This window comes from Cyprinodon tularosa, unplaced genomic scaffold (genome assembly GCF_016077235.1).
Source record: "Cyprinodon tularosa strain WSP-4 unplaced genomic scaffold, ASM1607723v1 ctg323, whole genome shotgun sequence".
In the NCBI taxonomy this organism is placed as follows: Eukaryota; Metazoa; Chordata; class Actinopteri; order Cyprinodontiformes; family Cyprinodontidae; genus Cyprinodon; species Cyprinodon tularosa.
The window spans coordinates 1,195,656-1,222,188 of record NW_024039034.1 but is presented as its reverse complement, the minus strand read 5'-3'; the positions used below and the strand labels follow the sequence as shown (position 1 = coordinate 1,222,188).

General features: G+C 39.3%; 2 protein-coding genes across 2 annotated transcripts; both read left to right on the top strand.

The window, feature by feature from the left end:
- The first annotated feature begins 499 nt into the window (after positions 1-499).
- Positions 500-12,391, top strand: dll4 (delta-like 4 (Drosophila)). The gene is made up of 11 exons (XM_038293284.1): positions 500-957; positions 1,074-1,334; positions 1,709-1,766; positions 2,333-2,596; positions 6,911-6,971; positions 7,851-7,981; positions 8,201-8,370; positions 8,463-8,682; positions 9,099-9,822; positions 11,036-11,144; positions 11,570-12,391. The coding sequence occupies exons 1-11, from the start codon at positions 895-897 to the stop codon at positions 11,573-11,575; spliced, it is 2,067 nt and encodes a 688-aa protein (XP_038149212.1). The 5' UTR covers positions 500-894; the 3' UTR covers positions 11,576-12,391.
- Positions 12,392-22,543: 10,152 nt separating this feature from the next.
- On the top strand, positions 22,544-24,216 carry chac1 (ChaC, cation transport regulator homolog 1 (E. coli)). Its single transcript, XM_038293282.1, has 3 exons — positions 22,544-23,198; positions 23,400-23,435; positions 23,516-24,216. The coding sequence occupies exons 1-3, from the start codon at positions 23,028-23,030 to the stop codon at positions 23,897-23,899; spliced, it is 591 nt and encodes a 196-aa protein (XP_038149210.1). The 5' UTR covers positions 22,544-23,027; the 3' UTR covers positions 23,900-24,216.
- The last annotated feature ends 2,317 nt before the right edge of the window (positions 24,217-26,533 follow it).

Sequence of the window (26,533 nt, the reverse complement as noted above, 5' to 3'; positions counted from 1 at the left end):
GTAGGAATAAATCAGTTTAATTTAGAAGTTAACTATAGGTTGATTGTTTAATGTCATTCTTGCTGCTGTTGCTGTTTGTGTTCCATCCCAGGGGACGCTCCCCCAGTGCGCCCTGTCAGTGGTGTGTCTGGGAGGACTCTCCAAACCTGTAGTGAGAGCTGATTAGGCGTGCAATTGAGTGGAACCAACTGCGAAAAAAAATACACGAAAGACCCTCAATTAATTGTATTACTCTGTAGAGTCAAAGTTTTGTGTCCACTTGTTCTGTGCGTAAAACATTCCAATCTGCGCCCTTGATTCTAAAAATATATCAACAAATGCTCCGGATTTTTAACACTGGTGGGGTATCTCATTGCCACTGGGTATTAAATCTAGATAATTGCTGTTGGGGTGAAAAGGAAGGGGGTTGAATATGTGAAGGGGGGCGGTGCTATGTTGGGTGAGTGACAGTTTATGTAATGAGCCGCGCAGTGCAAGTCTATATATCCGAGTGGAGACGCTCTACGGTTCATTCAGTAGTAATAAGGAGGCTGATGTACGTCTGTGGCGCACTGACGCACAGAGTTCAGAACCAAAACAAGCTTTAAGCCTTTACACGCACTCAGCGGAGGGACACACTTTGGAGTATACACACGGCGGGACGCCTGCTGACCTGAACGACGCGCAGCTGTGGATATTCTGGTCTTCCCTCAGCTTCAGGATAACTTTGAGATTTGGGAACGGTTCCTCTGGACCATTTTGACGCACGACAACGAGGAGCTATTGGAGGATTTATGTGTTTTTTAGATTTTCCTTTTTGCCCCCATAAAAGAAATAATTTCCTTGGGTGTAAATAACTGGGAGTAAAGAGGTTTTGTTGGTTCTGTTGGCTGGTGACACGGCTGCCCTGGAGAAATGAGAAGGATGGCAGCCTGGTTCACCTTTACCATCGCGTTCAGCACCACGTTAGTATTACAGGTATGAAGGAGGATGGAAGATAATAAACAAACGAAGAGACCGTTGTTTCCTTTTATGTTTTGCAGGTTTTCTAAAATAAATCTCATTTTCCCTTTTATTTTATTTTATTATTATAGGTATTAGGGTCGGGAGTTTTTGAGCTGGATCTCCACGAATTTAAAAACCACAAAGGTTTGCTGGCAAACGGGAACGCTTGCAAACCCAGCTGCAGGACTTATTTTAAAATTTGCCTAAAAAACTACCAGGCTGTGGTGTCGCCAGGTGACTGCATCTTTGGGAGTACGGAGACACCGGTGCTGGGGACGAACTCTTTCAGCGCCAAGGACAGCGCCACTTTACAAAGACCCATTCAAATACCCTTCAAGTTCGGATGGCCGGTAAGCGCGTAGGAGGAAAATAGCATATATGTATCTAAATGATCATTTTGGGCAGCAGAATAGATTCCTTTTGTGTTGTGTTGTTTTGTTGTTGTTCTTTTTAACGGGGGAGCAGCTGTGCGCGTTGGGAGCGCACCGGTTATTGGTCCGCTCATATAATCCATATCATTAGGTAATGCTCTCGCGACAATCAGATTGCACCGCTGCGACGTCGATCACTTTAAAATCTAGAGGGGCCATGCAGTGTTGTACACTGGAACTCATGCAAACGCTCATAATTTTTTATTTTTTACTGTACCACATGTGAAAAATACAAGTTGCACATTTTTAAACGGTTTGTATTGGTTTCACTAACTGGATGTTGTTCTCCTCAGGGGTCGTTTTCATTAATTATTGAGGCCTGGCATTCACCTTATGGAAATCTACCTGTAGGTGAGTGGAACATATACTACCACAGGAGGGAGCTCTCTTTAGTTCTTTTTTTTTTTTTTTTTCAGCTGTTAAAAACAACAAACAAACCAAAAAACAACAACAATTTGATGAGACAAGGTTATAAAACGTTTACTTCTTAATCATAATGTTAATGGGGAATACTTTCAGGTATTTTTCACGCCTCTGCGTCCCTTTATTATGAACTTCAGAGCACCTTTTTTCATTCTTATGCCCAATACAATTGAACTTCCTCTAGTTTTATTTTTGGCGTGGGAAAGAGCTGTGGGCTCTTGGTGAGAATACACAGCGCCTGCCAAAAGCCCCTGACTACATCTTCCTGTATTTTACACCTTACGCTGTTCTACCCTTTGGAAGAGGGGACTGAGCCTGGGAATGTTTTTTTTTTTTTTTTTTTCTGCTGACAGGAAAAAAAAGTGGACATTTTAACCTAAGCTTATCTTTCATCTGAGCTGAATCAAATTGTATTTGAGAATCAAAGGCAGCTCTAAATCTTTTACCTTTTATTATCCTTTCTCGCTTTCTAATTGATATTTCATATTTTACAGATACCCACAATCCTGACTTTATGATCAGCCTTTTTGCCATCCAAAGACAACTTGCCGTAGGTACTGACTGGTCCCAGGACACACAAATCGAGAAGCAAACAGAGCTCAGATATTCCTATCGGTTCATCTGCAATGAGAGCTACTATGGGGACAGTTGTTCTAAGAAGTGCACACCGAGGGATGACCGCTTTGGGCACTACACCTGCACCCGAGATGGACAGTTGTCCTGCCTTCCTGGCTGGAAAGGGAAATACTGTGAAGAACGTAAGTAAAATCTTGTCTTTTTATGCCTAAACTGTTATCTTGTTGCAAAGTTGTTCTTGCAAATGCAAATTCAGAGTCCTGGGTTGAACTTGGGTGTAGATATTTATTTTTCAATCTAGCAATATGGAAACGTTTATAAAAGCTTTTTCTACAACCATATAGGCATTTAGATGTATTATTATGTTTTTAGTCAAGTTTGTGCATCTGTCTGTGAACAGAATAACTTGAAAAGTTATGAACAGATTTTAATTACGTTTTTACAAAAGTAACACCTGAGTCCAAGAAATAATCCAGTAAATTTTGGTGATGATCCGCATCATAATCCAGAGGCAAGGATTCTTTAAAGGATTCTTTAACATTATTTGTCAAAACAAACAGTTTCCCATTAAACCAGAGGGTGGCAGCAGTGGCTATTGACAGCCTAAGCATCGGACTCAAAAAGTCTTGGTATTTTACTGAAGAAAGCACAAGAAAAAGGAACGTTATTGGTTAACGAGCAGAATCAGCTGAAAACATTAACGGATTTCAAGGAAATGTTTTACTAGATCTAAACATGTGATCATTTAGCTGTAGGTGTCACAATGTGGGGCTAAATTTGCTGCTTGGCGGAAGTCTGTGCTCTCTGGGTGTTTTTCTAGTTACACACTTGCCAACAAAAGTCAATTATAGTATTTAAGATGTCATCATCACCGAAGTCCAAGGAGATCTTCCACTAGAGGTTACCTAATGATATCCTATCGCTTTTCAGGCAGTTTGTCCGTGGAATGCTCCTTGATAGCTTATTTCTGTCGTATAATTCAGAGGTGTAATTGGTTGTGAGATTGTAAACACAACATTATGCTCATGCAAACCCACTTGGACAAATTGCAGACACGCTCTCATGATCTGAAAAGCTCCAAGTGAGCCCAGGGGAGCTCATGATGCCATTTGGCTCCGAAATACCAAAGGGCCCCCCTTTCACCGAAAACAAATTAATCAAAGAGTAGATTGGAAGGAGGCACCGTGAGAGTAATAGCTACCATGTGCTGGATCTGTGACCACATGGGTGACAGTGGATCTGTCATCCATGTCACACTGGTGGCGAAAGAGAAACTGGCATGTGCTATTTTGACCATGGCGCCAAATTCTAACCAGATGGGCTCACGTGTTGCAATTACGCACACACATCAATCGTGTATGACTTCAGAAAATATACATGGGAGAAGACAGATTGAACATCTTTCAGACACCATAATTTCCCCTCTGCTCCCACACTCCCATGCATGGATGTGAGTGGGAATGTTCATTTGGGTTTAGTGTAACTTGCACTTAGGCGAGACTGAAGAGCGGGGACAATGCAAAAATTAAAAAAATAGCTGCTTATGGCACCCAAGACGAGGCACCAGAGAGGAAATGTAATTAGTAATTAGAAAATAAAGTTCTTGGTCGCTAATATATAATACATAGTGAATAAGTGTAGTAAGATTTTTTTGCATGTCCATTATTTTATAGTTTAACAGGTTAATATTTTGGAAGTAGGTTTAATAAACTACTTCAAATGTAAACATAAAGATATTTTGGCTTTCCCTCAAAATTATCTGAAATAATTCTTTAAATGCACAAATCGGCACAAAGCTGCAATATGTTGGTTAATTCATATTTTCTATCATGTATTTAAAATATATTTAGCAGAAAAATTCTACCACATATAATATATGTGAGGTGCATGTTTTTAAAGCATTTGGTCAGTGTGTGGTAGATATTACTTTCTAGATGTAAGCCATTATAATGCTTATGTAAGATGTGTAATATATAAACATCTAAACATGGATTATACAATCAGAGCCAGTCTAAACCACAAGCTTACTGATCTGCTGTAGGGCCCCTCCCTCCCTTAACAGGTATACAGGGCCCCCCCAAGCCAAACTGCACTGTTTGCATAGAAATAGAGATGTCAAAATTGTTTTTTACTGACATTAATATAGAATGGAGCTAGTTTTGATTTTGGTTGAAAAATGTATAAATTACACATTTAAGATACGTTAAAATCATTATTTTAGATATTAAAATGCTTAGAGCATAAAACATTTATTTAGTTTATTTTCCAATAAAAGTTGTGTGAAAAAAATCGCCTTCTGGACTATGTGAAGATTTTATGTTGTCCTCACAACTTATTTAGCGCTATTTAGGAATCAAATATTTTTCAAACAATCCTGCTTGGAAAAAAAAAAAGCAAAAATTTGAAGTGGTGTAAAAAATTGTTGTGGGTGATGATCTTAACTGAAAAGGGTTCCTCACATCAGATTCTGCTCAGAGCCAGATATACTATTGGACTGCCTCTGGACATAAAAGAACTGTTCTTCTTCTTTATTTATGGCGGTTGGTGAGCAACTTATTGCTGAGCATTACCACCATCTTCTGGAATGGAGTTTGGATTGGGATGCTATATATAAATTCTTCCAAAAAACAAAAAATTCATTAAAAATAAAAATTATAGTAATTAAGTTAATAAATCTTATATTCTTTCTATCAATTTTGTTTTCTTAAGGTAATTCATTAAATTAAAAAAAAAAACATTTAGAAGTAGAGAGTTTGTCCAAAATATCTTGTATATTTAATTGCAATTTATTTTCTTATAATCGACTAACTAATTTACTTCTATCAAAAGAATATTTAGAAAGACTAACAAAACATGTTTTACTGTCTCTTCTTCAAAACAGAAATCACAATTTCCTGTTGGATGTTTTCCCCATTTTAAATAATGTACTATTTAACCTTGTATGATCAAAACGTAATCTGGATATAATAGTTTCCTCTTTTCTATTTATTCCTAAAAGAACTGTTAATTGAGCGGTTCCGCTTAAAAGCAGGGGTCAAGCTAGATGGGGGGCCAGAGGTGGCCATGGCCACCCTTAGCCAATCATATCTCTAATACAGATGGTGGCAGCTGTAATACTCTCAAGGGAAATGTTCAAACTTATTTTAAAAAAAGTATTTTTCATTCATTCACCATTACTTGACAACTAAAACACTGTGGTTAATTATACACATCAAAATACAAAAATTAAAGTTGATATATACAGAATTCATGCTCTCTTCAGAACTAAATTTTGTGTTATATGGGGTAAAGAGAAAATTATGTGTCTATGCAAGTCATCAGGGAAATCATAGATAAGTAACTACTTTAATAATAACTTAATGTAGATATTAGTCCATGTAAATATTAACATTTTTTTTGATAATAGTAAGTAATGACAAAGGAAAAGATGTTCGCCCCAGACATTTTTTCCACTAAACCTTATATTCAGACAGAGTGGATGTTTGAATATATGCATCTATTTGTTAGCAAAAGCTGTAGGAAAGTATCCTTAGTCATATTTAGAAAATCTGGATGTGGTGCTCGTTCCAGTGTAGATTGACCCAGAGGTTCTGGCGCCTATCAGTTTTCGGCCACCCCTCAGTTTACATTGGTTTTTGACTGGCCACCATTATTAAAATTTTCTGGCTACGCATCTGCTTAAAAGTAGACACCCATTAGATGCTATGAATTGAAAAGAACTTGGACTATTTAAGTCCACTTTCTTGAACTTAATATGGGATAAATGATGCAATTAAAGCAGTTTTTGAGAATTTGCAGTTAGTTTCATTTCGGGTTCATCTCGGAGGAGGGATGTATGCGCGCGTGCCCGGTAACTTAATCCTCGGGCGGGAAAGAAGGAGGTGGAGGAGGAGGAGGAGGAGGAGGAGGAGGGGGCACGCGAGCATCGATAGGAGGAGTCCGGGCGACAGCACGCGCCAAGGTTAATCGCGGCATTATTATCCGCCACGCGCCAGCGATGTTTAGCCCGTTCCATTGTTGGGCGCTCGGCAGTAGCAGCTGCAAATATGGTTGCGGCGGACCACAAACAACAATAGTGACAGCTGTCTGCTATTGAGAGCGAGCATCTGTTCCGGACTTAAAGCGGAGCGCTTTACTGTCAGCCGCCTGATATGTTGTCCCGCGAATCAGTGTCATGCCAGACCAGTACACTTCAAACAGGACAAACAAACTATCTGCCATGCCCACCCGCCGCAGACCCCCATCATGCATCTCTGCCTTCAAGGGGCAGCTGTGCTTGGGTGTGGCGGACAGGTTTAGATCAGATGACAAAAGTTGAGAAGGACAAAAGCCTCGTGCCTATTTTGAGAAATAACCAGCTCTTTAGCTTTCATGGTTGTTATTGTGGAGTATTAAAGGATTATCTAACATATTTACAATCTAACAGTTGTCTTTAAGAATGTGTATTTTCAAACAAAGCTTTGTATAATTTAAGATATATATTTTTTTAACTGCAGCTATCTGCCTTGAGGGGTGCAGTGAGAGGAATGGGAACTGCTCCAAACCTGGGGAATGTGTGTAAGTATAAAAATTATGAAGTGTTGAATTATGTGCTGGAACACAGGATATGTGAGCAGTGTTATTTGCTTTTGTTTCTCATCAACCATCATTCTTTAATAACCAAAGAGCGTGTTTTGCACTGTATTTGTCGGCAGAATAGGAAACATAACCAATAAAAGGAATCTACTGCTGGGATTGAAAAAGAGTAATGTAAAAGCATTTTATATTAGATCAAAAACCAAATGATTTGAAATATTTTAATAAAGAAATCCTGCTGATTTGCATTATATATTTGGAAAATTCAAATATGGAAGTGGAGCAGCTCTTTTAGGTTATTACAGTAACACAGAGCTTTCTGATTTCTTTTCTTCCCACGTTCCCTTCCTATCACTACCCTCTCCCATTTATTTGCTCAGCAACAAGAATAATTCTCACACTTACTCCCATCGCTGATAGAAATTCCTCCTCAAATCTCTTTAGCTCCAGTTTTAGACCTAAATCCATCATTGACGTTACTTCTTTGGCTTAGATATAGTCTTGGTTGGTTTGACTGATGTTGCAAAACGACGTTTGTATATACATTATTGATTATAGCTACGTTTACCAAAAATTCACTCTGTAATTTATCATATTCCTGCAAAGGATTCCACCATGTAATACTACAAGGATTTAAATATGATAAATGAGCTTCTAATGTTGCAGAACTGCTCTTTTTTTTTAGCTTCTCGCCAGTAAATTCCTAACAAAGCTATAACACATGGTTGTTTACACTTAATCTATAAAGTTCAATAACAATAGCTAGCATGTCTACGAGAGCTGAAGCTTTATATACAGTTGCCAGAGAAACTTATTGATGTTACCTAGAATAATCCGTAAACATGTGTTGTTATTTTTCAGATGCAGAGAAGGTTGGCAGGGGACATTTTGCGATGAATGCAGGAAGTACCCAGCCTGTAAGCATGGTACCTGCCAGCTACCTTGGCAGTGCAACTGCCAGGAAGGCTGGGGAGGCCTATTATGTGACCAAGGTAAACCACACACAACTTGTCCCACTCCTGTTGTTTCTATGTAGAATAGATGCTCTCATATTACTGTGTTGGAACTAGTTTGAAAGCATTAGTAAATTAGTTAATCCCCTGAAGGGTATTCATAGCTTGACACATGCATATCCAGGGTAGATTGCTCTTTTTCCTCCCTCCGGTTCCACTTAAAAAAAAAAAAAAACATCTTCTCCACCTCCCTTTTAGACCTGAACTTTTGCACCCATCATCATCCCTGTTTGAACGGCGCCACCTGCATGAATACAGGTCAAGGGAGTTACACATGCACATGCTTGCCAGGATTCACTGGAGATAACTGTCATCTGGAGATGAAAGTGTGCGACAGCAACCCCTGTAGGAATGGAGGCATATGCACTGTGAGTAGACTTCATACAAATCCATTCAGATAAAGGCTGCTTTTGTTTTGTTTTTTTGCTCATATCCTTTTTTTTTTTCTTGTATTCTTAAGAATTTGGAGACCGGCTACATGTGCAAATGCCCCCAAGGTTTCGAGGGCACCCACTGCGAGCACAACCTGCTAACATGCGCTGACTCCCCGTGCTTCCATGGTGGCAAATGCTGGGAGAAAGACAATGGCCGAAGCTACATGTGTGAGTGTCTTCATGGCTACACCGGACTCAACTGTGAGAAGAGAGTGGACAAGTGCACGTCGCTTCCCTGCGCTAATGGTACGTTCTTCCTCTGCTCTTTGGCCCCTATGCCCCCCTCTTCTGAACCCCCACCCCATCAGCTTTTAAATTCCTGCAACTGGAAGCAGTGCGAAACAACAGGAATTGTTGGGAACTTGGTGTCTATTGTCTTCCATATAAACATTCAGCAGCTCGGAGCAACGGCTTGTAAATGTCACCAGCGCTTGCTGCAGGTTTTTGGTGAAAGGCGACAAATACTCAAAGACAGTTTAGTTTAGTGTCATCTTATAAACATGCAGGGATCTAGGATATTGCTCTCTGTTAAGAGGAACAATACACAATGTTGTGGTCACAATGGATTTGACAGATTTATGAGGGATTGAGTTCTTTCTAATTGTATAAAGCTTGAAATGTCTGTATTTATAGATACTTATTGTCCACTCTGGCTTCTATAGGTGGTCTGTGTATGCTCCAAGGTGGCATGCGCTTTTGTAGCTGCCGTGCAGGATTCACTGGACAGCGCTGCGAGATCAACATCAACGAATGTGCCGGGAACCCATGCCTTAACGGAGGAACCTGCCAAGACCGAATAAATGACTATGCCTGCATTTGCCCAGCAGGTTACAGCGGACGCAAATGTGACAGAATTGTGGATGAGTGTTTTGTAAGGCCCTGTCTCAACGGAGGCGTTTGCACCGGAGGTAGTGGCCCAGGGAAGAGTCAGGCAGCCTGCACCTGTCCTCCTGGCTACACTGGACCTCGGTGTGAATCCTTCGCTACAATTGAGCCTACAGGTGAAGACGGCTTCCAGTGGGCCGCAGTCTCTCTGGCTGTGGGTCTTGTGGCGCTGCTGGTGCTGCTCTGCATGGTGGGCTTTGCTTTGAGGCACATCTACCGGCAGGCACGGGACCGAGGTGCAGAAACAGAGACTATGAACAACCTTTCGAAGGTGCAGAGCGATAACTTGATCCCAGCATCGCAGCTGAAAAACACCAATCAGAAACTCAGCCTGGAGGTGGACTGTGACACAGAGAAATCAAACTTTATCCAAAAAAACTATCACTTGGACTCTTACAACTCGAAAACAAAAGAATTTAAGGATGAAAAATCACAAGAAGATAAAAGTCTTATTTATGACAAGACTTTAGAAGATAAAACGCCTTTGAGTAGAAAGTACAGGTAAGAGAAAAACTTTAAAATGATTTTCAGAATAAATAAAGACTTGAGGATGTTTTGCTAAATGTTATAAGCGTTTAACTTGCACTATTTCAATTTTTTAATGTCCGCACTAGGTCTTAGTTAAAGGCTGCGACATACTCTATGAGAACAGGGACATTTGTTCTTACTCTCAATTTAGCAAAAATCAGAAGAAATATGTGTTTTGCATCAAAGTGTTCATACTCCAGGGTGCTATGGAGTTTGGACTTCCTTGTTAGGATAATTTTTTAGAGGAAAAGCTGCAAGTGAGCAGATGTAGCCTGTTTAACCACCACTGGCCAACTACAGTGTTAATTTTGACAGATATGTGAGGAATCTGCTTTTCTTACCCAAACACAGTCATCTAAAGCTGTCCAACCACAGTACAGTAGTCGGACAAAAAAGGAAAGCCCAGAGATATTGTGTTGAAAACAAGCAGCGAGAACCCCCCCCCCCCCCCCCCCCCCCCCCCAAGACAAGCCTGGGACAACAGAATGACGTAGTTCACTGTGGGAGCAAGAATACATTTCTTTGTTCATGTGGAGTACGAATATCTAACGGCAGTCTGAAAAACCTCATAGAGATCTATGCAAATACTATTTTATGAACCTTTTAAATATTGTAATCTTTGAATTGAACAAAGAAACCAATGATTGTTTATAAACCTCCTACAGTAATAGTATTTTTTCATTCTTTACCACTTTACTTTTATATCCCACAGTTAGTTTAGTTTACCAGTCCAGACAAGAGTCTGAAGGTTCATGGAAGAGTGTCACATAAACTGCTTTGAAACATTAGAGCCTGGAGTTTTTTTAATGAGCAGAACTTCACTTTTATCCCGACGTTCTCTGAAAAGCCATTAGCTTTAGCCCTGAAGCCATAAATTAATAGGCAATAAATACCAAGATAGTTGATCTACTGCAGGGAAGAAATTATATGTTAAACCTCTCTTTAAAAAAAAAATCTTAATCATTTTACTGCATACAAAACATGCATAAATGATGTTCTGCTCTTTAGAAAGATGTAGAAGAGTCGCCTCTCTCTTAAAGCTATGATTCTCTTAATATCAGTACACTAGCTTTTCTTTTATAGCTTGGATGGAAACTTTGCATTGTTCCCCACCTGTAGTTGCTAATGTACAGCTATCCCTTGTGAGTACTTTTGCATTAATGCAATTTTCACTTTGTGTACGCAGTGAAAAGCCAGAGTGTAGGATATCAACAATATGTTCCTCAAGAGACTCCATGTACCAGTCGGTATTTGTTATAGCAGAGGAGCGGAGGGAATGCGTCATAGCAACTGAGGTAAGCATATTCTCAGATTTTGAATGCAGTATTTGGTCCCAAGTGCACTGTTACTCTTTAATGATCTTACCATTTATGGAAAGACTGTAGATTTGGGGGTTTAAGGTTGGGAAACCTCATATTATTGGTTTCTGTAAGTTAGACTGGCTATTCTTTATCTTGGCTACATGATAACCTAAAACCTTTACTCATAATGTTTTCTCACATATGTTTGGCTCTGTGTGGTCTCAAAGGCACTATGTTTTATTCTTGTGGCATTTGGCAAAATTCTTTTTATCATTCCAAGTTAAATATAAAAGAGAATAACTTATGAGCTGTTACGACCTTTGGAAAATCATTTGTTTTAATGTATTTACACAGTTCGGACAACCAAAGCCTTTTTTGCTGTAGACTCATTTCTTTTCCCTCCTTTGTTTTTCCCACAGGTATAAACTGTGAGAGGTCAGAGTTTTGGACGCATGACTGAGACACAATCGAGGCAGAATGTAATATTCTGGATTGTTTACAAATTGCTGAGAGGAGTCCGGGGATTGTTTTAGATGCTCGCCACTTCTCTGGAACACTGAGGAACTATAGAGGGCCGAGACGTTTGGCCTAAAATAAAAAGTCGAAACACAGCAGGAGGAGGACGGAGCTGAAAAATCTAATGTTGACCGAGTGTTTGTATGCAAAGCGTGTACAATGAAGGACCTTTCCAAATGGATGGAAGGCAAATCAGACTGACCAGCTGTGGTTTGAAGATGGACAAAGCATCTGGGAAATGCTCAGTTAGAGTATTTGCCAGCCTGGACAGCTAAAGGAGAAGAAAGGTGGATGTTTGCCCCTCTCATAACTGACCCGGCCTTGTTTGATAATCATAATGACTTTGAAAGCCAACCAACCAATCAGAATAAAGGTGCCTAAGATCTGACTCCCCCCAAATCACCCCGACTTCCCGTTCCTCCCTCCCCAATAATCACTCCCGCCAGCTTTGCCTGCTATGCAAGACTCAGGATCGAAAGGAGTGAACTCACCCGCTGTCCCAGTCCAACTTCAACAACAATGATAGCTACGAATATGCGAAAATATCCCTCAGCTGTTCGTGACGTTGGGGAAAAAAAGACTAGTTGGATTCGGTCAGCACATGGGTGGAGATTGTATGCAGCCCAAATTCACTTCAGAAGCCTTAAAAGAGGGGGTTTCAATGCTAAATTGGCACCCTTGTCTGTTCATTTGCACTACCATATAAAACAAGAACGTAAAAAAAAGAACGCTTTTGAATCAACAGGGATTTTTAGGAGAAAAACCACAGGAGCCCGAAAGTCAGTGCAGTGCCAGCAAAATCCCAGAGAAAGTGTGCATAGGAATGTGTCTTATGCAGGCTAACTGGAAAAGAAAAATAACCGAGACTCAAGAGGAGACGAAAGAGACTATCACACCACTGCCTGCCTATAGTAAATTTCAGACAAAGTTGAAAAAACAATAATGTAATTTTTTTTTTAAATGATTATTTCCAGAGTTTAATTTAAATATGACACTGCTCTTTATATGTTTTATAATATTATTTTGTATATAATGCATATTTATAAGGACCAAACTTCTGAAAAATAAAACTGACACTAAAATTAAAAAACAGATTATTTTGAGATGCTTTTAAATAATGATGTTAACAAGAAACAATGGTCTGATGCGTCATGTGTTTACAACTGGTTTTAGGGTTTGGGGGTTTTGAAAGTCAGCTGTTTCCCTACATTTGAAATGAAGAACACTATCAATGAGCAGCTGTAATACAGACAACCCAGATATATAATCTGGATAATTAAACAGCAATAAGAAGTTATCTCAGACCAGTATAATCTTGGTCACGGTCCGCCTTTAGCAGATGTCTAGGTGTCTTGATGACATATTGGTCACAGGTGATGGTAGGATGGATCAGGATATGAAGACCTTGGTTGCTGTGATACAGGCTCCTCTGTCTAGGTAAAAAAAAATGGTGAACATGGTGATGTGTCAGAAAGTGGTATGATCTCTTTTCAGTAACATATCTAGTTTTCTGTATCAACTGCTGAAATGTAACTTGGTTAAAGGATACTGCTGAAATCTACAGGTTTTGTGTGTTTGCACACAATTTACATGTAAAAACCTCATTGTTTTTACACCTAAGACAGATGGAAAAAGGTTTCATTTTGTTCTTAAACAAAGGAATGACTTCCAATTGGCTTATACTTGATTTGAGGCTAAAGCAAACCTGTGAAAACTCATGTATGGTTGGCTACCGAATTTCAATGGCCAGATCAACTTTTTTGGTTTTGTCAGAGCTCAAAAGAAAGATTTAATTTGCAAACCAGCACGTTATTTCTCCTACATAAAAGCTAGGCACCTGATCAGAAACATCAGCTTCATGTTTATATAAGTCAGGTTGTCATCAGTGTAGCAGTAGAATCAGATTTGTCACTTTCTGCAAACAAAATGATCTAGAGTTGTGTTACACAACACACACCAACAACTAGCCTATCAAGATCTTCATGGCTCAGCATGCAGCAATAGTTCTCTGTCTGGTTCCTTTTAGAAGCAGTGATGCTTCTTTTCAGTAGCTGAGGTTTGTCTGTGCCCAATTTAGCAAGAATTACCCAGTGCATGTAAATGTATCTATTAGAGGAATGTAACTGAGAATATACAGTATGCCTTTACCTTCATGAAAGACCAGACAGAGCCTAGAACGTTTTAGAACATCTTATTCAGATCTTGGTAAATGAAAACACATTGTTAATAAGAACAAACGAAAGTCAACATGACTGATGTGTTTTTCACCATAGCAATGCAGAACCATTACTCCCGAATAGATATCCTAGTTTCACTGTTTAGTGCCGTCAGATGAAGCATTGATGTCCAGCAGGACTTGCCTAGCACTGACAAAATGCTTCCCTGCTTGTAGCATCACTACCTCGAGTAATTCCTGGAAACGCTTTTGGCTCCCACCCCATTCACCCACACCCTTGCTCTCTCTCTCTTCCTCTCTCTCTCAGGCCTTTAAATTGGCTTGAAATTCAAATCCGTTTCCAGGGAAACCACCCCCTCGAGCTGAAAATGGTGAAACAAAGCCAAGGCGCGGGGCAAAGGGGAACCTCGAGCCCCTCACCCCTCTCGTAATGCTCGCACACGCATCCGTGTGCAGACACACAGCCAGCCAAACAGATGCCGTGTGGGGGGAGCTCGAAGAGGGAGTCTGCGATGCCATAAAAACAGCAGCATATGCCATGCCTCTCACCCCGTGTGCATGACCCACACTGTGTACAGACCTCCTCCCATAAAAAAAAAAATCAGGCTCTTGCAGGCTCCCCAACTGCCTGCTTCCCCCTCAGGGTTAGGAGCAATATTTCAATGCCCCATTCTATACCACACACTCCAGCAAACAAAGCCAGGGGAGCGGGCCTGGCACTGCTCCCTCACGACATCAGAGAGGAGGCCGAAACCAGATGGGAACCAGTAAATCTGAGAGAAATCCATAAATAAAATAAATAAAAACTATCTTCATCGTAGTTGTCGAACGCCATCTGATCAATCTGGAAAGCTTCAATGAAATAACGTTCAAAACAACCTTGATTTTGTTTTGTTTTTTATAGCACATCCAGGTTATGAAAATGTCTTTTGCTTCCAATTAACAAAGATCCTCTAAACGTCAACATGGACTAATCAGCAGCTATCAACACTACAGTGAATCTGTTTTGTTCCCTCCTCACCCGTATCCTGTCAGGCATTTGACCTGGGCATCCTCATCTACAAGATTATACAATTACAGTGAAAAAAACAACAAAAGTTTGTAAAAGGGAACTTCCTCATCTAGATGTCATCTTTATGATTAATCATCCAGTTAAAGCATCTTATTCTTAGGTCTGCTACCTGACCCAGCCTGATAGCTCTTAAGAGTTTCTTCCCATGGTTGCAGTCCTCACACCAATCAGCAGACACACACACCGCACCCTGGTTTGCACTTGCTAGGGCTCTGCTCTTTGGCCTCTGGGTGTCCATAACACAGCCAGGCATTTTCATTGTGTTATAATCACTGCATCCTGTTTGTGACCCAGTGACATCAGTTCCTGTTTCCTCCTTGATTAAAAAATGCAGAACATGCCGGCGAGGGCAAAAGATTTTTCTCACGCGTCTCTCCCTTCATTTTGCTTTGGCTCACACAGATGACTCAAAGTATCAGGAAATAACCTCAAAAAAGAAAAAAAAAGATTATGCAAAAGGTTGCTGACAATTACCCCAAACCAGAGTTAGTTACACCTAGGAAATAAGTAAATTTTCTGTGTTTTCCAGTGTTTTTTCCTATTTTGAATGCAGACAAGGAGTCTCACAGTTCCTCCCTGCCTCAGAGTTTTTTTTTCCTTTTCTTTAAAGAACTTTAGCTCTCACTCAGCAGCTACCGCTGCTCATCACCTTAGTTAACTCCTTAGCAGTAAGCGTCGGCTGAAGACCTATCGGCTCCTTTTCAACAGTTTTATGCAACACATTCCAAATCTAAAACATGTGGTTTGCAGGTATATCTCACTCCCTTTAAAACCCCTTATCTTTTGAGATATTCCTCTACCAGCTTTGCACTTAGTGACTTTAACTTTTCCATTCTTATTCACCGCATAGCTTATGTTCAGTCCGATTGCATGGAAAGGATCTCATTATAGGTTTATCAAGCCTCTCCATATATCCCCAGCTTTAAATAGACTATTCAAACCATTAGATATACTTTGATTTAAACAATTCCAGTGTAGTTCTACTAGAACATTTAGGGAAATTATGTTGCCAGAAAGTAAAATTTCTTCTTGGACTGAAATGTTTTGCTGCCTCTAACAGTTTATCTTTCAGGATTGCCCTGTGTTTAAGCTACATCCATTGTCCTATCAATTTAGACCAGCCTCCCTGCCTTTGCCTGGGAAAAGCAAGCCCACAGCATGATGCTGCCACATTAATATGCTATTAAAAGGAACGTATGAGGAGTAAACAGTAAAATAAGTGTTTAATTTTGTTCTTATCTGAACAGTGCACTATCACCAACTGCTGATGGCACGGAATCTGCCTCAGAGTAAAAGAGGTGGAATACATGCAATACACTGTAAAGTTGGAAGTTTAACAACTACTGCATGTGACATTTCCCTCCCAGTAAAATACATTATGGATTGTGGATACAGTATAAAAATATATAAAGAATTGAATGTTTATTGGCCACCTTGCTTTAGCCAGAGTTTAAAAAAGATCTCTATTAGTTTGTTTTTAGTGTTGTATCTGCTGCTGATTGCTGTTCAGTGTCATTCCTTAGATAAATACTTGTAGTTGTCTCTTTAAATAACACTAGGTGTCAGTAAGAACTGCCTAAACAGGAAGTCAGCGGTCAGCAGAAGTCCAAGCAAACCTCCACCTACTCTCAGGTTCTTTTGATCAGCAAAGAGCCAATTGGATTTCCATTGTAAAAGATCATTACATTTTTAGGGCATGTTAAAAGTTCTTATTAGTTGGAATTTGTAAACCTCCATCAATATGCTTAAATTTGTTTCTAATAATAGCTTTAATTTTTTATTCTATTCTAAGAATTTTTTTTTTTTTTTTTTGTTAATGCCATATTGCAAATTCAATCTAGCCTATGTGATAAACTCCATTCCTTCAAATAAATGATCCAGATATGTAATACCTTTATCCTTCCAGTACGGAAAGTTTATCATATCATTGCTTTGTAGAATGTCAGGATTATTCCAGAAGCGTGTACGACTGCACGGGTTAAGTGATGACTCATTTTAAGGAATTCCCACCATGCCGTCAGGGAAGAGCTGATGTTAATATTTTTAAAACATGAATGCCGAGATCATTTAATTTTCTATATGATTGAGACATTTGGATGATCTGGTGTAAAACCAGATATGAATATAAGCTCTATAAAGAGAAGCAAAAGTCATTTTCCTATATGAAAAGTAAGATGGTGAGTAAGTCCCTTTTATCCATTTTTAGGTCCGTTAGAAATGTTATAATTATATCTGTTTCTTAAATGCCAAGTTCATGAAAAAAGTTACTGGTCTTTTATACTTAAAATTAAGAAAGCTTTAAAAGAACGAATTTGCATTTGTAAGAACTTCCTTTTAAACTGTATGATTAGGATTCAGAATTAGTGTTCCTTCAAAATAGATCTCATAGACACCTTCTTAGTTCTGCAGGTAAAGTTCTGTAAGACTGAAATCGCATCTTTTTGACAGCCACTCCAATATGACTTTGTTTTCCTTAATTCATCTTTGTCCCTTTTCCACCTAAAGCCCTAGGATTTGTTTACCCAGATAAAAGGGAACTTGAAGCCCACTGTATTGCGACCTGGAAAAACCTGCACTACACCATCAAACCAGCGGGTGGTGGTAATAAGAACGAATAGTTGGTTTTACTCTTTAATTGGCTTATAGAATAATTACAACACTGTTCACTCCCTTTAAAAAAAAACACTATTTTTGGTTGTTGTCTTTCAACTGATAAATAATAACAAATGATCAGGTTTAGTTTTATGCATCTGATTAATTCCTTTCATTATTAAGCTGCACTGGATCCATAAGCAGGCAAACTTTAAAAAAGTATTGGAAATATAATATTTTAATCAGCTTGTGATATGGCCAAAGCTGTTGTATTACAACAGTGTGATTTATTATTTATTACACACATATTTCTTTTCTTACAATAACTAGGTAAATCTCTGATATGTACCAAACTTTTTCAATTAAAGTTTCATTTAATTTGAGGCAGTCACCAAGTAAAGGGACTTTATACCTTGTCTGTGTAATTAAAAACAAATATTTCTAGAAAGTGATAGCAGAACTCCAGAGAAGTTCAACGAGCTGGTAGAATGTCAATGCATCTAAGCTGTGGTCTCTCCTTGTGCAGAGCTGTCAGCATAAAACAATGAAATAATAAAAAAAAAAGATTATGTTTACATGAAAACTATAGGTCAATACTTAATCCCTTGAACAGGGTATTAACAGTGACTTAATCCAGCCACCACCCTGCAGGCGGGCTCTGCATGTGGTCATTTATCTCTGAATTTTGGTAACATGACATGGACCTTAAACAACAATAAACAACATGAAAACCTTTCACCCGCAATTAATTGTTACTTTAAGAACACAAGGAAAATAGGAACAGAAAAACAATCAGAAAAAGGTAACGGAGACATACATTCCAGCTACTTATAAAGTTAGGCTTTACACACAGTCCGCATCTTGGTACAGTTTTCTATGAAGACGTCAGTAGATCATTTTCTCTTCACTGTTTTACTGTTTTAACTGTTATGAGTCTTAAGTTTTGCAAGAAACAGGAAATTGATAGGAAATTATCAATTGTTGATCTACCAACATCAGCATTCACATGTTTAGGCTCGTGCAAAATCCGAGGACAACTGTAAAAAATCCTCAACGCATGACTATAACTCAAACGTATACTTTTATGTAAGATCATTAGTACTGTACTATGATATTTTCCTGACTGAACTGTGGGGTAAACAAGGTTATAATTAACACCTACATTAATTTTAAGTGTCAAATCTTGCCTTTACATTTTGGTACTTGCTCTTTTTATCACATAATCAATGGTTTATGTTCATTTCAGTCCCTATATAAAGGTATATAGAGAGCGTATATAGAGAGCGTCTGGTAAATATGTGGTCCAGTTAAAGGAATAGTGGATGATGTTCTTTTTCTTGGTGGACCACCAAAATAAATGGTCCTCCCAATTGTCACTCATTCTGGTGATATGTTTACGTAAGGCATACATAGTGGAAAAACGGCTAATTTTCTTTTGAAAGTAAGCTTGTATGAACGATGCAAACAGCAGCTTTTAAACAGAGCGAGCACGAAAAAAAAAAGGGCTCTTGCATGCTCTCGTTTAATAGGCGTTCCCTCTCGTTAGTGTATAAAGGGTTGTGCATGTGCATCTTTTTTTTTTTTAAAGTGGAGAGGGCGGGTCTTTTCAAAAATTAATGAAAATCCTCTCCTATACCTCTCCTATACCTCAAGTAGCTCATAATCTTGATGAACTGAAAGCACAGATGAAGTTTTCAGTGTGCATTCTCACGTAAATATCAAAATCAAAACTATTTAATGTGTTAATTCAATAAATTGGGGAATGACCCATTGACTTACAGACATTATAGCAGCAGCTAAAGGGGAAACCCATCCACACTCAGCTGGCCTGGCGCCCAGAGCGGACAGTACATAGCCCTTGTTCTCTAAAAAAAACTATTTAAAAAGCAGGATAATTCACCATAAACTGACCACACAGATCAATCTGTAATCCTAATTGTAAAGATTATTGTTATGGTCAATCACGCTGGTTTAGTTATATTAGACAGCATTGTTAAAAAAAAATGTAGGTTCTATTCGTTAGGCACTGAGCCTAATCACTGTATTTTGATATTGTGGCTTCTTCCTCACTGAGTGGTGATTATACTTAAACAGATATGGCACCTACTGACATTTGGATGTTGAGCCTTAGTGAACTAGACTAGTGGAGGCATACAGTTCTCCTCCTGATATTTGGCTTCCCTAAATTGTTTACAAGTATTCTAAACTTGAATCAAATATCTAGAATGATTACAATTCTTTGTAAAGCAAAACATTTTCTGAATTATTAAACATTACAGATTCTGTGCTCTTCATTGATTTTACTATATATCTTAACTATTGTGTAGAACAGTGGTTTTCAACCCTGGTGCTCCAGTATGCCCTGCCTGTGTTACATTTCTGCACGCAGCCACATACCTGACGCATATCCTAGAATGATTAACAGGCTTCTGTAGCTCTTGATGGCAGCTGAGGATGTCATTTAGTCATTTGAATGAGATGTGCTGCGACAGAGAAACATCTAAAACATTCAGGGCAGTAGTACTTGAGGAGCAGGTTTGGGAACCACTGGTAGAAGCCTGGGGTAACACTGACAGGTCATCACTTAAACCTATATGCAAGCTGCAGAAAATAGCAAGCAGGATAGTTCATAAAATCAAATCCACTATCATTTAATTCCTGTTTGAAAATCATCACATCCCATTTCATTTCTTAAGCTAGAAATAAACAGCTACCATACAAAACTAGCACTTACAAAATCTTTTTTGTTAGGAGAGAGAGGGAGGCTATGGCTAAAGAGATAATCTAAGTTTCAAAACCTGACAGACTTAAACCAACACGAAAACAATGTTTGGATATGTACATAAATGTATTTATTTGCTCACTTAATGGAATTTAGGAATTGTTCACCTCTTTTCAGACATACAATAAATATATATAATATAATAAATGATACAGATAACATGACTTTATATATATATAGACATACAAAATGTTGTCATCTGTCTTTATTTTAGTAGATTGTCTGAAATAATTCTATTCATTCATACTAATTTTAATGTATGTTAACCTGAAGATCTGAATAGAGGTATTTTGATTTTTAAAATTATTATCTTTAGGAATAAAAAAGCTATTTTGTTGGTCACAACTCACAAAACAAAGAAAATGTCAGATTGTAGATAAATATGGTTATTTTTCTTTTATTTCAGCTCATTTGACCAGATCAGTTATATGTCAATGTCACCTTGCCAATTCAATCTTGTTTTTGTTTACTTACAACTGACTTGTCCTGATTCACTTGACCCATAAAGGAGTGTAAACATAAACTGAACAAGTTCAGCTTTGCAAGGTGCGAGAGGTCTGTGGTGCTCTTTGCAGAGTCTATAACCCTTTCTTATCTGGTGATTGACTTTAAATTGCAGATTAGACTTTGTTAATATGATGTGAATATCTCACAGAGAAAACATCACTGCTGACAGTGTCACTGAAGGCCTCGGGATCCCGAGGTTTAACAAGCTATGGAATGTAGTGTGTATGCAGCAGGTGTAAATGACAGAGAGGGGCTGTAGGGGATCTGTTTGTGACTGACAGAGGGTCGCTCAAATCATGCCTGGGCCGGATCAATGCAGAGCTGATACAGTTGACTGCCCTCTTATTAAAGCAGATAATGCCAACTATTTATAGATAACCTATTTATTAAGAACAGATGAGCTTGTTCTACAGCTGTGTATAGGATCTGCCAGGAGAGGTTAGTATTTTGGTGTATTTGAACATGTCTGTTTACCACTTGGTGGTCAGTGGTTGAAAAGGCTTCTAAAAGTTTCTAAAATTAGTTTTGAACATTAAAAGCTCATTATTAGTGAGGATTTGGCATTTTATATTCTTACATGGGCAAAACAAAACTGAACCAGCATTTTATATAAAATGGGCCTGGTTGTGTGTGTGTATAGCCAACTCAAACAAATATCCTGTTTACTATGCTCTGACCCAGTGGACATATAACAGGGAGTATGTCAGAATGACCCTCCGCTGAAGGGAACAAATACCAAAAATGTGACTTTAGATATAAATGTGTATGAACTCTTTCAACAGTCCAGAATGATGTAACATTTGACTTCCGTCCAGCTTTTGGATACTTGAGCTGTGGGACTGGATTGCAGTTCATGCATGCTTCAGCCTCATGTAAACATCCATATAGGGGTTCTAACTAAACTCATTGGCATGTTCTTTAATTTAGTTCATAGTGCTTCTCATAACTTTATAGAAATGATAAATAATTGAAATGTGCTATTTTGAACAGTTGCCACCAGATTAATCTACATTTTAAAAAGTCACATCATTAGGGGAGTGTTGACCTAGCTTGTGCTCTGAGAAGGTTGCAAGTACAAGGTTTGATCCCCACAGCCTGCACTCTGGGTCCCTGAGCAAGGCCCTTAACCCCACACTGCTCACCCGGCGCTGCACAGTGGCAGCTCACTGCTCTCCAAGGTGAGTCAAATGCAGGGGTGAATATCTCCAGTGTGAGAGTAATAAAGTTTCTATTATTATTATTATTATTGTTGTTGTTGTTATTATTGTTGTTGTTATTGTTATTATTACCACATCTAAAAACATACACAAAATGAAACCTTGAAAAAAAACGTATAATCCATTTTTAATGGAATAAAAAATAGATTAAGAAGTAGGGTTGTTAGACTGTTTCAGTTCAAGGATGACGCAATGTCTTGATCTGTTGCTTAAATGGACCTGAAATGCTCAGCTAAGTTGCGTCAGCCAGATCTATGTTAAAAGAATGACAACAAGAAAAACCAATCAGGAGCAAGGTGTGTTAGATTGAAGCGTTAGCAACAAATCACAATGTAAACTGAAAACACGTCATACATTGAATTAGGACCAATCATGTGTCGAACATGGGTCTAAGTCCCGCCTCTCACAGGCGCACTGAAATTGCTATGGCTAAAAAAGATCGGAGAGAAAGAATGGAAGGATATCATTGGTTGGAAGCGTTAGTGGACCCCAGCCTACTTCTCACTGCGCTTTATAAATAGCCGAACCTCACCTCGCCATCTTATCGAGGAAATGCGTCAGACTGAAAAACGTCGCATCTGGAGGGGAGACGACAAACACTGGCGTGTTTAGAACGGTTACATCTGTAAAACCTCGATCTTTCCATCCTTCCTCTCTAATTAATACCTCTACGGGCCGGCACAACAGCTGGCCAGGCAATTTTTCTCGTTTTTTTACCTCATCGAGCCACAGGCCCAAGCGGCTGCCATGGATTTTTAAGGCATAATGCGGCACCTCTAATGCAATGGCAATGCACAGTACAAGGCAAAACCAACCGCGAAACTCCATCTTCGCAACTGCCAAGCAGTTGGGCTCCAGTACCGTACGCGGTATCCCGGCGAGCCAACCGGTACCTCTTCTTCTGGATCGGAGGAAGCTAACGCTAACAACCAGCTAGTCACATCACGGCTGACCTTTTTTTTTTTAAATAAAAAAATACCATCTATACATCTGAACGTCAACACTACCGATCAACATGAAACCTCAAGACATCATCGCAGGGAAGAGCAGCCTGTGGATCTTCGGGTACGGGTCGCTGGTGTGGAAGCCAGACTTCAAGTACAAGAGGAGCGAAGTCGGTTACATTCAAGGCTACATGAGGCGATTCTGGCACGGAGATAACTTCCATCGGGGGGATGACGAGTCGGTAAGGTTAAATCCACTTTGAACCATGTTTTTATACCAAATATTTAGCTGTAAGTAATTACGTCAAAATTCACGTTTAATTTTGACACTGACATAATCTTTGACATGAATGTATATATTTAGTCGCATATTGCAGTGATGCAAATAACATATGATGTGGTTTTGTTTTTTTCCCATGATGCAACTCGTTTCCTGCCCTCAGCCTGGCAGAGTGGTGACTCTAATCGAAGACGACAGCGTAAGTGGAAACTTCTTCTTACGTCCCTGAAACTGAGTAGTTCCTCTGACGTCATAGCTTAACCTCTCGTTTCCTTGCAGGCGTCCACCTGGGGTGTGGCTTTTGAAGTCTCTGGCTCCCAGTTGGAGGATTCCCTCAAGTACCTCACTGTTAGAGAGACGGTCCGTGGCGGCTACATCACTAAGATGGTGGAGTTCTTCCCTGATGGAGAGGACCGGTCTCCGGTTCAAGCGCTGGTGTACATCGCCACCGTTGACAACCCTCTCTACCTGGGACCGGCCAGTGCGGAGCAGATCGGAGCCCAGATCGCTGTGTCCAGAGGGAAGACGGGTCACAATCTAGAGTACCTGCTCCGGCTGGCGGAGTTCATGAGGACCAGCTGTCCTCAGGTTGAAGACCATCACCTGTTTGCTATAGAGCGGGCTGCGCTGACTGTGGTGTCATATCTTTTGGCAACTCAGTAGCTTGTACCCTTTGTTTCACTAGCTTGTAGCAGATATTTAACTCATCAGGAGGCTGTAATCCATCATCAGTCCATGTTTCAATAGATTCAGACTAGTATCTGAATCCTAATTCCACTAAAGTAACAAAATGTGCAATTATGAGCTGTAAGCATTATGTGGTTTGGCTCAAGACATATATATTTATTCCAGTTCTGAAACCGTCCAGTTCATTGTTAAAGGTACCAAAAGTTTACTGTAAAACTCACTGGTTACTGTGTTTGTGATGCAACCTTCATCCAGTTTTAAAGCAAAATGCCAATAAAAAATGGAAACATAAACTTTTTGTGCTTTTATTGTGAAAAGGGTTGAATGAGATTTCCTGTACTACACTATTCACTAAGTATCTGCAGGATGACCAAAAGGTTTTACTAAAGTGAAATAAACATACAAAAAGGCTTAATAGTAGCTTTAGTAAATGGTTTTAAGGTCTGTGAATTCTGTGGAGGCTTTTATAAAAGACGGTTGCAGAAATTACTTTTTCTCAACATGTGTTTTAAAGGTAAACTAAATATTTGCAGAAAGTTTTGGAACAAGTTGAAATTTCTGCAAGGGATGACATTCAGTATATATTCTATTTGCTATAAATGCTTATGTGCACACTAAACATATTCCACTAACCTGTGGTGTTATAACTAATGTAGTTTTACAAATGCCAACACAAGCTTTTTACATGTCTGGGTCTGAGCTGTTTACCAAAGTTTGACCCCAGCAATGTGTGTAACAGGGGTCAGACACTCCCAAGCTGTGACCGGGGCAGCTTGTACCTTGGATGCCATTCAAGTCGGGTCTCTAGGTGCACCGCTTGTGTAACTGGCTGAGGGGAAACCCAAACTGGAAGTGCTGTGTTTACATGTCTGATTCATGAATTCTGCATTTGAGACTCTCGACAGAGTATTTAAAACCCCAATAAATGTAATTAGATTGAACTACCAACATTTGCCTCAATTTAAATATTTGCATGACCATGATGCTTCACCACTTTAAAGAAATCTATAAAGCATTTTAAGGATTTGAAAATGGGAGAATCTTTGTATTTCCTAAATATCCCATTTTATCCTTTTTTTTTTTTTGCCTTTACAGTTTAAATCTCGCCCTAATCTTTTTGCCCTTTTGCTAAGCTTCCTCTTGTTTTCCTTCTGTGTTCTACATCCCTTAATGTGTTCTTTCCTTTTTCTCGTATTCTACATCCCTTCTGTATTTTTTCTTTCCTCTGTGTCTGATCTTACCTCCCTTCCTTTCCCCTCTTTGTGTTTTCTTCAGTTATACCTCAAGTACCTTTTCTTTTGTTCTTTTCTCCTATACCATGTCTCCCTTCCTTTCTTTGTTTTTTGTTTTCTCCAGGATCCACAAGTAAAACCTACTCGATGTAGCAAGGTCAGAAAGGCATAGTGAACTTAAGCATGTATAATTTGAAATTAAAGATGGGGAACCTTGGAAAATACACTCTTAATTTTTCGCATGAGATATAGAGAAACAAAGGATGACCAAAACCTTTTTAGTTTGCACTGATTATCATATACTGCAAACTACAAGCTCTTAAAGAAGCTAACTTGGAGAGCAGCTTTTGTTTCACTCCTTATGGGGGATGCAATGGAAGCAAAACTCTGCAGCATAATTTGCAATAAGAGGGCTTACTTTCCTGTGTAATGTGTTGAATAAAAAAACTGAGTATATATACAGTAGACTGACATGAAATGATGCCACAGAAAGAGCTCTAACCTGCTGAGTTACATTTTAAAAAGGAGAGGTTCAGATGCATTTTAAAAATGTGAGTTTTTTTCTATATTTGGCAGCTATTTTGACCAAATGCTTTAAGAAAATATAAATTGTTGGTTGCTGAAGCGGAGAGGATGCCTGAAGCACTACTTCAAAATATGTTTAAAAAATAACAAAGGTGCGAACTGGGGATCTGTTTCTGTCATGTTTATATACATTTTATATATATGCTAAAAAAAAAAAAAAAAGGAACATGCAAACGGCACAATATACCGAAATTGATTAAATCCAACTTCTGTGAAAAACTGTAGGGAAGCAACACTGATACCTTTTCTTTCTGGCTGATGTTTTGGTCCCTTTTGAATGACCAAAGCAGCTACAACCCACACAAGCAGCTCAGGTAGTGCAGCTCATCCAGGATGACACATCAATGTGAGATGTGGCAAGAAGGCTGTCTGTCCGTAGTGTCCATAGGCGCTACCAGGAGACATGGAGGAGAGCAACAACCCAGCTTCAGGACCACTACCCCCGCCTTTGTTCAAAAAGGAACAGAAGGAGCACTGCCAGAGCCTTGAAAAATGACTTCTACAGATGGGGGTTGTGCTCATAGCCCAACACCATCCAGGATGCTTGGCATCCGTCAGAGAACACCAACAAATTCGCCACCACTGCCCTGTGCTCGCCACAAAAGCAGCTTCACATTGAGCACATGACAGAGTCTGAAAACATGGTGGAGGGGAATTGGCTGCCTGCAACATCCTTCAGCTTGATTGGTTTGACAGATGATCGGTAATGGTGTGGGGTGGCATTTCTTTGTGCTCGTCAGAGGTAGCATGACTGCCATTAGGTAGGGACATGAGATCCTCAGACCCTTTGTGA

What these genes read in the sequence shown, in the direction of transcription:
- chac1 (XM_038293282.1), top strand. Translation starts at nt 23,028, where the DNA reads ATGAAACCTCAAGACATCATCGCAGGGAAGAGCAGCCTGTGGATCTTC. An exon ending in ATCGGGGGGATGACGAGTCG is followed by an intron (nt 23,199 to 23,399) that starts GTAAGGTTAAAT and finishes TCCTGCCCTCAG; the next exon opens with CCTGGCAGAGTGGTGACTCT. An exon ending in CTCTAATCGAAGACGACAGC is followed by an intron (nt 23,436 to 23,515) that starts GTAAGTGGAAAC and finishes GTTTCCTTGCAG; the next exon opens with GCGTCCACCTGGGGTGTGGC.
- dll4 (XM_038293284.1), top strand. Translation starts at nt 895, where the DNA reads ATGAGAAGGATGGCAGCCTGGTTCACCTTTACCATCGCGTTCAGCACC. An exon ending in GGAATGGAGGCATATGCACT is followed by an intron (nt 8,371 to 8,462) that starts GTGAGTAGACTT and finishes TGTATTCTTAAG; the next exon opens with AATTTGGAGACCGGCTACAT. An exon ending in GTCGCTTCCCTGCGCTAATG is followed by an intron (nt 8,683 to 9,098) that starts GTACGTTCTTCC and finishes TGGCTTCTATAG; the next exon opens with GTGGTCTGTGTATGCTCCAA.